The sequence below is a fragment of the Camarhynchus parvulus genome, chromosome 7, assembly GCF_901933205.1.
Source record: "Camarhynchus parvulus chromosome 7, STF_HiC, whole genome shotgun sequence".
Taxonomy (NCBI): Eukaryota; Metazoa; Chordata; class Aves; order Passeriformes; family Thraupidae; genus Camarhynchus; species Camarhynchus parvulus.
In genome coordinates this window covers 15,681,856-15,692,379 of record NC_044577.1, presented here as the reverse complement: position 1 = coordinate 15,692,379, position 10,524 = coordinate 15,681,856, and the positions used below count along the sequence as shown (strand labels likewise).

General features: G+C 42.3%; 1 protein-coding gene across 1 annotated transcript in view; it reads left to right on the top strand.

The window, feature by feature from the left end:
* The first annotated feature begins 954 nt into the window (after nucleotides 1–954).
* AGPS (alkylglycerone phosphate synthase) overlaps nucleotides 955–10,524 on the top strand; it is a 48,683-nt gene continuing 39,113 nt past the window's right edge. Inside the window, 2 exon segments of the mRNA XM_030952052.1 lie at nucleotides 955–981; nucleotides 983–1,149. Of these exon segments, the coding sequence (XP_030807912.1) occupies nucleotides 955–981; nucleotides 983–1,149 (194 nt within the window).

Below are 10,524 nucleotides of genomic sequence, written 5' to 3'. Positions count from 1 at the left end.
CCTTAGTCTTTTGTAAGGGACTCGGTTTGTTAAGTGGTTTTTCATTCCCTGATGGAAAAAAATCATCTTCTCATCTGTTCTACTTTAACACATTTACAGTTTTCACATCCTTTCCTTTGTGGAAATCCAAAGCATTCTGGTGCATCAAGGTAAATTCACAGCAGAAAGCAACTGGGGTTGGCATCAAATCTTTATCTCCCCTTAAATCCCAATTCCTCTCCCTCTTCAAAGTGATGCTACAAAGTGAATCCCAGATGTTCCCAAAGGTCCCAAATACGATCAGGATTGTCAGTTTTTGCAAGGACTGGCCCAACGATGGGTGTCCCAGATAGAGCAGGGGGGATGCATTGCCCGAAGTGGTAAGCACTCATTTCCTGGTGCGGGCTGAGCGAGGGAGCAGATCCCGGGGAGCAGGATCCTCCCTGCCAGGACAGCCGGGTTGCACAGGCAGAGAGAGGCACCCGGCTCAGCAGGCCGCACTCACCGGGGCCTTGTGGCCCTATCAACAGCCATGATAAAATCTGCAACACCTGTAGATTATTTGCCACCTCATCGACCTATTTCTTAAGTAACCCGCCTATGCTATTGTCATTAATTAGCATTTCATCATTAACTTGGGCAATCCACATCTCTAAAGGACACCTTTGTGTTCTCTCAAGTTTGTTCAGCGACCCAGAGGGGCTGTAATTACAGCACCGGAGGCGGGAAATCTTTAATAAACGCTTCCTCTCTCTCTCTGTCTCCGGTTTGCCCACCGAGCCCAGCGCTGCCGAGGCAGGAGCTCCGGCAGGACGCGCGGGCCGGGCCGTGCCGGGGGAGCGGGATCGAGCGGCGCGGGGCTCATTCGGCCGGGGGGGCGGGCGGTGCGGCGGGGCCCGCGCGGGGAGCGCCGGGCGGCGCCTTCCGCCCGCGCGCCCTCTCACCCGGCGGCGGTCGCGGCACAACACGGAAGCGATGGCGGCCGCGGCCGGGGAGGCAGCGGGGAGGCGGCGGCGGCTCCCCGTCCTCCGCCCGGCGGCGGCTGCGCATCATCTCCGGGCACCTGCGGGGCTCGCCGCGGGCCCCGGGGCGGGGAGCGCTCTCCCCGAGCCCCTGCAAGGCGCAGGGCGGCTCCGCCGGGCCGGCCTCAGGCTCCATCCCGAAGAAGCGGTGGGTGCGGGCGGGGGGTCACCGCGGGCCGCGCCGGCGGGGCCGGGCCGGGCTGGGCTGTCTCCCGGAGCGCGGGGCCGGGGCTGCGGGCCGGGGCCGGGCTCTGGCAGCGCTCTGCTCCCGGGCGGGCACGGGCGCGGGCCGGCGGGGCCCGGGGAGGCCCCGCGTGGGCTCTGCGGGAGCAGCGGGGCTCCGGCGGGCGGGAAGGAGCGGCGGGAGGAGGGTGAGGCAGGTGCCGCTCGCGGGTGATGTAAATGGCTGAAGCCATTCACCGCTGCGGGGACTGGAGCAGAGCGAAAGAAGGTGGTCTTCAGCCTCTTACCTGTTTCTGTAGTAAGTGGGATGGTGGTAAAATGGGAAGTCGTTCATGGTCATCTGATTCACAGCTGTAGATGTGATGGAGAAGTTTTGTTTTTGTAAAATACTTTGAGGCTGCTCTAATGAGGAATGCAGCACGTGTGAAGAGCAAGGTCTATGTCTGGTCGCCTCGGTCCTCCTTTTCACAGAAACCTTCAGCTGATGTAAATACTGGCAGAGTGTGCTCATGCATTAGGTTCTAACAAAAGTTTCTTAGACATGAATAATTTTAGAGCTATGAAATACTTTCTTCTGCTTCTTGCTGTCTATAGTAGTATGGAGTCAGGTCACATAACACCAAGGGAAGACAGTCAAATTCTCTAGTTCAAAGTTATTTCACTGGTTCTTGGATTTTTTTTTCTGCTAGAATTTTTTAAAAATGTTATGGGTATAATAGCATTATGTAGTTCCATGTAACTTATTATTATGAAGCCACCTTTCTGCCTGGGTGGACTTGTATTAATTTTGTGACTTTCTTTCTTTTACTGCTCCCCCTTTCTTAGATGTGGATTTTCTATATGTATGTTGGCTTGCTGTCTTACAAGAGCATTTTAAGGCTTAGGTTGTAGACAACCTCCTGTTCTCTCTTGAGCTCTGGGCAGGACCCAGTGTGTTAGTGCATGGGGGTAGTCCAGAGGCAGACTGGGCAAGCAGTGAATAGAAGAGCTGTTCCTCGTTTGAGGAAAATCCATTCAGCCCATGCTTTGCTCTCAACTTTTTCAAAAAGAGAGCAAGGAATAGCCTGTATTCTCCTAACAGGAAGTTTGTGGCCTGAACTTGGCCTGCTTTGGGAGGACTGGGCTGTCATGCACATGCAGTCAGATGTGAACAGCTTTGAAAGCATTTAATTCTCATTGAGGGGAATTTGATGCGTGTGCTGCTCAGTGGGACAAATGGGTTGTTCTGAAGTTGCTGCCTTCCATATTGAGTTTTTGTTTGGTTTGAATCCAGGAAGAAATCACTGTTTCTGGAAAAATACCAGCTTAACTATTTTTCAGGGATTTATTTTAAATGGATTGCTGTATAATTTCTGCAGCCGGTTATTGCATCTGTGAAGAGCAGGAGAAACAAACTTCTGTGAAGATGCTTGTGACCTGGAAGGTCGCTTCTTTCTCTGTGGAAACACAGGCTTGGGGAACTTAACATTTGTACTTCTATAAGTTACTAACATTGCTCTCCCCTGGTTGGACTTGCTATAGGATCATAATGGATTCGTATTTTTACTCTAAATAACTTGATCTGGACTCAGAATAAAAATTTGCTGTGGGGGTTTAAGGAAACGCTTAGCTTGTTCTGGAAATTTGCTGGAAAGCTTAGCTGGTTCTTCACCAGAGGTACAACTTTCTTGCTGTACTTAGAGCCCAGCCTATTTGTATGTATAGAAACACAAAAAACTTAAAGGGAGCTTTATCTCAGTCCTAAGTTTCTGTCTGAACATCTGAGATATGGTTGAAACACACCTAAGATGCTGCATGTGAAAATTCTGAGACTAAAGTATATCTAGGATATGAGGATCGTGGTTGAGCTCATGTTTGAGGATAATACCCAGGTTTTGGAGTGGTGGAGGAGAAAGTTCTATTGCCTACACTGGTTTGAGGGGGGCAAGTCATGAATGCCTGAGTCTTGTTCTAGTGACTCCCAGCTAATCTAGAGCTGATTTTTATTTGTGAGGCCAAGAAAGTTACTGGAAGAATCTAGTAAAAATAGCTGACCTAGAGAGACTGTGCATGCCTACTTTTGGTAATATAAGGGCAATCTAAAGCTGGATGATGTTTGCTTGTAGTCTGTTGAATGCTAGTTCAGCTCTACTGCCTCTTTTGAACTGTTACTTTAATTTTTCCTAGCAAAGCTGTAGCCAAAATACCTTAAACAAAATTTTTGTTCTTTACACCTGTTGCATCTTTCCTGTAGTGTTTGAAATAGTAGCAAAGCTGTAGACACTCCTTTAGCAGATTCAGATGCACTCTCCTCATGTTGCATTTCTTCTGCAAGTAAATGGCTTTCTTTGATGGGAAAAAAACCCTTTACAGTACTTTAGGTCTGTGATCACAGAATTTTTTTTCAGGCTGTTTTTCTAACAGTCAGTAGACAGTGGCCTTTGAAAACATGGCTTTCTTGTTGGTAGTTCAATGACCAAACTGCTAAAGATCTTATCCAGACATTATTTCTCACCAGCCAGGGGAGGATGGAGAGTACACGTTATTGGCTGAAACTCTGTGGGTCTCGTCTAATTCTTCTTGCTTCCAAGTAAAAATGCCTTGGAAGACTGGGCAATGCATTTACATATTGATGTGTTTAAGGATTGTAACACACTTTCTACTTTTTCAAGTTTTAGTTATTGAGATGGGAAAATTCCTCAAAAGACAAGTAACTATGTATTTGTCTGAGTATCCTCTTGAGGGAAACCTTAGGCACTGTAAGAGTAGAGAGATGTTATTTCTTGGTGGCGTTCCTGGCTTAAATGTAATATTTTAATTGAGCATTGCAGTGAAGGCTGGAATGATGGTTACACAATGTGTGTTGAAGCCTGAAGAGGATTATAGGCATGATGAAAAAGTTGGTAAAACAATTGAGCTGGAAAACAACTCTTCATTGAAATTAGTTTTCCTGTCCTTTTATATTATGCTGTTGACTTTTATTGACTGGTAAACTCACTTTGCTGGTGAGACTTGAACTAAAAACTTAATTAATCTTCAGAATAACTGTGTATACATGAAGTGTTCAACCTGTACTGCTTTGGAAGCAGTCAGGTGCTACAACTTCCTAGAACAGAGTTGTACCAGAGTAGCTGCTGGGTGTGCTCAAGAGTCCCTTAGAGATGGAATATGCACTGGTGTTGAGCTCATCAAAACTTGTATAGTATAACTTACTCAAGCTTTCAATGCTTTGGTCTTTGTTAAAAGGGATAATTGATGAAGTTTAACTAAATGTTGACTCAGTAGCTTGTAGGCTTAAAATTTGTTCTGTACTAGAGCAACAGAAAGCCGGAGAGGATCTCCTGATTATCCTCTCTCTGTGGAGAAGCTGCTTTCTGAGGGGATGAAGAGAGGCTTGTAAATATCTTTTAATTATTATGGGCATACTGTTACACAGGGTAAACTAAGGGATGAGTGTGTAGTGAGCTGTGTGTTGAGTTCACAGGCAGGTTTTTCAGGGCAATGTGTTAATGTTGCTGAGCCTTCTTCAGATAGACACCTGCAATTCTTGCTGCTAAGGATTATGATGTCATTATGCAGCGACATGAATTAACTCCTAAAGAATTGGTACTACTTGAATATAACAGTGTCTTCAGAGAGGCTTTGTATCTTACCCCCAATACTCTGAGTGCTCTTTGTTATAAAGACTTCATCCTTTAGAGAACAGTGTTTAAGCAACACGTGGTGCTAAGCTGTGTCCTGGTGCAGCTGATTTCTGAGTTTAAGGTGGTGAAAAAGGATGAAGAAGGAAAAGGCTGGTGGCACTTCACTAGTCTTAAGAAATCAGAAGAACCTGTTGCATTGAGGAAGGTGTGGCAGTTCACAGGAGGTTCTGTGGTTGCATCAAAGCAATTAATTGTTAGTCAGAGTTAATATTTGAGGAACAGATAAAGAAGATTCTCTCATGGAAACATTAACATGAAAAAAGTGTCATAATCTGATGGTAAAAGTGACTTCATATGTTACAGCAATTCCTGTCTAACACATAGCTCCAAGTAGTTGCATGTCAGGAAGATGAAATATAGGAAGTCTATAAAAATTTAAGTAACACAGTATGTATTGTTAGATCATTTGATACCAAGTGAGCCAAACTGGATATAGTCATTAGCTAAATTTTGTTAGAAAAAGAACCTAGATGGAAGTGTGAAGTGTTTAATATGTGAAGCTCAATATAGATTATTATATGGAAGCAAGTAGCAGTTTACAGCACAAACTGAAAGACTTTTGTAGATCAGCTGTTTGATATCTACTGAGATCTGAACTGTTATGTGCAAGAAAATCAATGTGTATATAGCTGTTTATTTAAACTTGATGTATTTATTTAAACTGAATAGAATTAGAATAATCTGATAATGCAATAGATTAAAGTAATTACTTGGACTAGAAGCTACTTTGAGCTGAAGCAAAGTAAGGAGATCAGTAGTGTAGTAGACTGCAGTCAACTAGACTTTCCTGAAGTGTTAGTGTACTGTGATGGTTGTCACAAGGGGTCTTGGGTGAAGGAAGAGACGAGATCCTTGACTCCATTATCAGAAGGCTTGATTTATTATTTTATGATATATACATATGCTATAACTATACTAAAAATAAAAAGCAGGAGGGCTTCTCAGAAGCTTGCTAAGCTAAGAATAGAAAAGTAAAGAATGAATAACAAACCCTGCTCTCTCGGACTGTGTCCGAGCAAGCTCAGTTCTGGATTGGCCATTATTTCTAAACATCTGAGCTGGGCCAATCCAGATGGACCTGTTGCATTCCACAGCAGCAGATAACCTATTGTTTACATCTTGTTGCTGAACTTCTCAGCTTCAGCAGGAAAAATCTTGAGAGAGGATTTTTCATAAAAGAAATGTCTGTGACAATGTACCTCTTTGTAGAAAATAAATAATGTGGAGTATAAAAAATCAGTTGCAGGTTGAATGTGATGGACAAGCCTAATGCCTCTGTAGTGTTGTTATATGCAAAACTGGGCTGTTTGTGCAACACCATTGGGGTTCATGGTGTAGGCCAGAAAGTTTTCTTGAGCCATGGTGTATTTGCTACAAAGCATGCTAAAAGGTTCTCTATGGGATAGGTAAAAAGGTGTCCAGGAACTGAATTTACTTGTGCAGAAAAATGGCAGACAGTTGATTCCTTCATTAAGTTATTTCTTTTAAGACAGCAAAGCAGAACTCCTGATTTTGCAAGCTTTCAGAAAATACTTCTCAAAGGACTGATCTCTTTGTGCTGTTTCATTTACTGCCTGGAAGTAGCCATGTGTGTGCATTTTGTAGTAGAGCAGTGTCTTCAAAGATAAAAGTGAAACTGGTGTCAGCTGAAGTAGTAGGTGGAATAGAGAGAGCTTCTAGTAAAGTATTCTGTTGGATAAGAATCATCATTTGGCCAAGTGTTTACTGAGAAGAATGATTATAATGTCTTGGCTTTGCTTGATCTTTAATTCACCCTAATTAACTTTATTTATTGTGGAAGAACACTAGAGAAACACTAATTTCCTTATTCCTTGGGGCTTTGTTTATTACACTGTGGTGAAATGAAGAGTAATGAAATAGTCAAGGCTAAGAATGTATGTAAGGAAAGTGAACACCTGTTTTATCAAAACAGTTTAAAGAAAAGCACTGTGCTTTTGGGTACCTAAACTCTTGATGTTATGCCTAAAATCTGGTTGTCTGCATTTGCTGCTTCCTGTAGGTTTAAACTGTAATTAGGAGCCCAGGTTTGTGTTGTTGTGTTAGGTATTCAGCAAGCAGAATAGCAACTGAATTGGTGTATGTGCAGCTGCAGGTGCTTAGCTGGAAGTGTGGACTACAGACCCTAAAGTCTAAATAGCTTTGACTGATTTTTATAGATATATTTCCTGGAATCAGTTTGAAAGGCAGCAGTAAATACACAAACTTAGAATGTGTCTAAGGTTATAAAACAGGTGTTACCTGACTTCAGACTTGAGAACAATTATACTGGGTTTGCTGCAGGGAAGGTGTTCCAAGAGGGAAAAAGCATAAGAATGACAAACATAGCAGATACTCTCTGCCTGGAGCGTGGTATTCCTCTCCAGATAAATGATGCTTTCACAAAGCAGTTCTTGAAACAATTCCTTGGGCTGCATGTTCTTTGTTTATTTCAGGCACCTGATGCTGATTTACTACTGGCTTCAGAAGCACTCTGCAGTGTTGCTTGGTTGAGAAATGTGACTCTGTAATCTGAACAGAGACACTGCTCCAGGGGAGAGGGAGAGGGATCTTCTGGTACCACCCATAGAAAGGGTTCTGAATTTCCAGCTGGGCGGGGCTGGATTGGTAACCCAAAGTCCAACTGGGGTAGGCTCTGAGGAATTGTTCCTTGGGTAATGTCTTCTTGTAACACCTTACCATAATACTGCCTCAGTATTACTGCACCCACACGCTGACTTTTGCAAGAACTCTGCAGCGTGCAAGACTGTGTTACATTAGGCAAATACTGGTGCTTAAGCCCATGTGGTAGCCCTTAAAATTGCCACTTGAAACTGATTTCCAGTAATCTGCTGGCTCTTCCATTGTGCAACAGAAGTGCCTGTGAATATTTTATGTGCATGGGATTTTAATGCTGAGTGTCCACTGGTGATTGAATTGACAGTGTCAGTGGTTATTGTGAGGAAACTGATGGAAGCATCTGGGCTTTGCTGCACCTGAGTCACATTTCTCCAGCTGGATTGAACTGCACATTCATCTTGCTTCTCCAAAGAAGCCTTGGCTATCTGTGGGAGATTCTGTGCTTATCCTTCAGCTTCCTTTGGGAGAGATGAGAACTTTTTCATCCAGTCACTGTGCCAATCTCTAAAACCTAAGATTTGAACAGTGTTGGCAGGTACAGTTTGTTGAAATAGTGTAGTCCCAAGGGCTCTGCCTGCCCAGCTGAGTGACTGGATTCTTCAGGAGCACTAGTTCAGCTGGTGAGCTGGGGGCCACCCTCCTGCCCCCCAGCTGTAAAAATCCTTATCCAGCAAGTCAAACTAGTATTTTAGTGTTGGGCATTGTAATGAAAGTGGAATATTTAAATTCACTTAAACTAGTCACACTGTGTTAATCTATTGTCACTGCTTCCATGGTGACTTGTTTTCTTTTAGGCAATATAATTTCGTGTATATATACAAGCATACACATCAAAAACCTTTAGCAAGGTTTGATTTGTACTACTTTGTATATTTCAGTAGTGAATTTCTATCATTTAAGTTAGAAGGCAAGAAAGTACTGGTCTGTTTCTACTATTTCTGACTAAAGCATTTCTCATTTCTGTCAAAAATGAGATAATGAGCTTGATATTTTGTTGAAGCTAATGTACTGAATAGGAAAGGTGTTGTCTTAAAATAAGACAGTTTGGGTACAATACTACAGTAACATTTAGTTTAAAGTGAGAATAATGTCAGATGTTGGTAAGAGTCTTGGCTATATATATATATATATATTCTTGGAAAGGAGTCTGAGAAGAAAACCAGAAGGGTGCATAAATTATATCTTGCTACACATGCAACATCTATGTGCAGCATACTCATTCCAAAACCAGGCCTTCCTGTCTCCAAATAGAAACCTCAGACTTGCTCAGTAGAGTTTTGAATATAAAAATTGGATGCTTAAGTTTCTTGTTCTGATGTTTACCTGCCACAGGATCTAGTACTGCCCATTGTGTCTGGTGGTGTGAAATCCCCTGCCTTTGTGTTACAAGGTAGCCAAGATATTTGGGTCAACTATTCTTCTACAAACATGCAAACTGCTATTTTAGACTTTAGATTTTAATTATTATCATCACACCAATGATGGGAGCTATGTTGTCTGACAGAGTAAAGCTTTGTGTACCTAATTTTACTCAGGAATAGTTCAACCAGAAAATAAACTCTTAGGAGTTAAAACTCTTAAACTCTCTTCTGTATTTTAGAGCCTGATCAAAGTGCCAGGTGGTTTAACACCAACCTAGGAAAATAGGCCTTTAGAACAGGCAAGCGGATGGGAATGTGGTTAGTGTAGCAGAAAAACCTCATATCTGAGTCTTTGTGTCCTTAATTAATAATACCTCCCCATGATTTTGTGGGAAGTATCTGTCTGTACTGCTATCAGGACTAATGATAGTTTCAAGCCTGGCTATTATCAGTTTATCTCATGTCACCAGTTTCTTTAGGGCCTGGCCTTTTGTGTCTTGTTCTGATTGTCTCCAGATCTGCAGGTAGTTTCTCTAGCCTGTTTCATGCATCATTGTTGGCATATTTATTTTGGCACTGCCTTCCCTCTCTAAATTAGAGGGGAAGTTTGAGCCTTCCTCCATTTTGCTTAGTAATATCAAGTCCATTCTGACTTTATAGGAGTCAACAAACTACAGAGGTCAGGTATATAGAAATACTGCATTTAGTCAGCAGAGGGAGAAATCTTCCCTTGAGGAGGACTGTAGTGATTGGGGTTTGAATGGAACATTTAGTTAAAAAAAAGAAAAAACAAGCTCTTGAGCTGGCCAATTCTGTGTCACCTTCTTCTCAGCTGGGAGCAGCTCCACTGTGTATGACTTAGATTCTTTGTGGACTATCATATAAATAAATGTAGCATTTATAAATATACATACATAGAAATAAGGGTAAAAAGTCTGCATCACATGCTGTAAGAGCCCTTGTTGATAATCTGTCACAACAGCACAGTAGCACAGGGCATTCCCATGCTATGGAACATGAGTGAATCCTTGTTCTTTCCTGTGTGAATCCTACATGTGTAAAGATCAGAGAGAGTGGGCAGCAGAAGAGGCTTCTCTATCTGGACAGCTCTGCTCAGTTTAATTTTGGCTGAAATTTTAGAACTAATTCTTCAGTATGGAAGAACAATATAGACTGGCTATTTCACAAAACTGTGTAGAGTAATTTCAGTACTCAGTAACTGATAAAAGTTTGCTTTAAGTGCCATATTTGTCAAAGGCTGGTTGAAATGTCTGAATCAAACAACTGTAATGAAATACATGACCATGGCTTTTTTATATTTGATTAATTAAAATCTTGCATACAGGCAGTTTGAAGAAAATAGATTTTGTTTGAGCCAAGTCTGTTGAATTGCAATGATAGTATGTCAGCAGCCTGTGTTAATAATACATTTATAATGAAAACCTTTGGTAATCAATCATCACATGGTTATCTTGCATGTAATGCTGGAGCTGAAAGTGGCTGAGGCAGTGCTTTCTCTCAATCACAAGGTCTTTTTGAAATGGTTACTCCTGATCATCTTACTCTTAGGCAGTCAGAGTAAGAGCTACATTTACTGTATATAGGGCAGGGAGGTGAATGATCTTTTGACAGAATTCTTTGAGATACATTTCTTTTAAT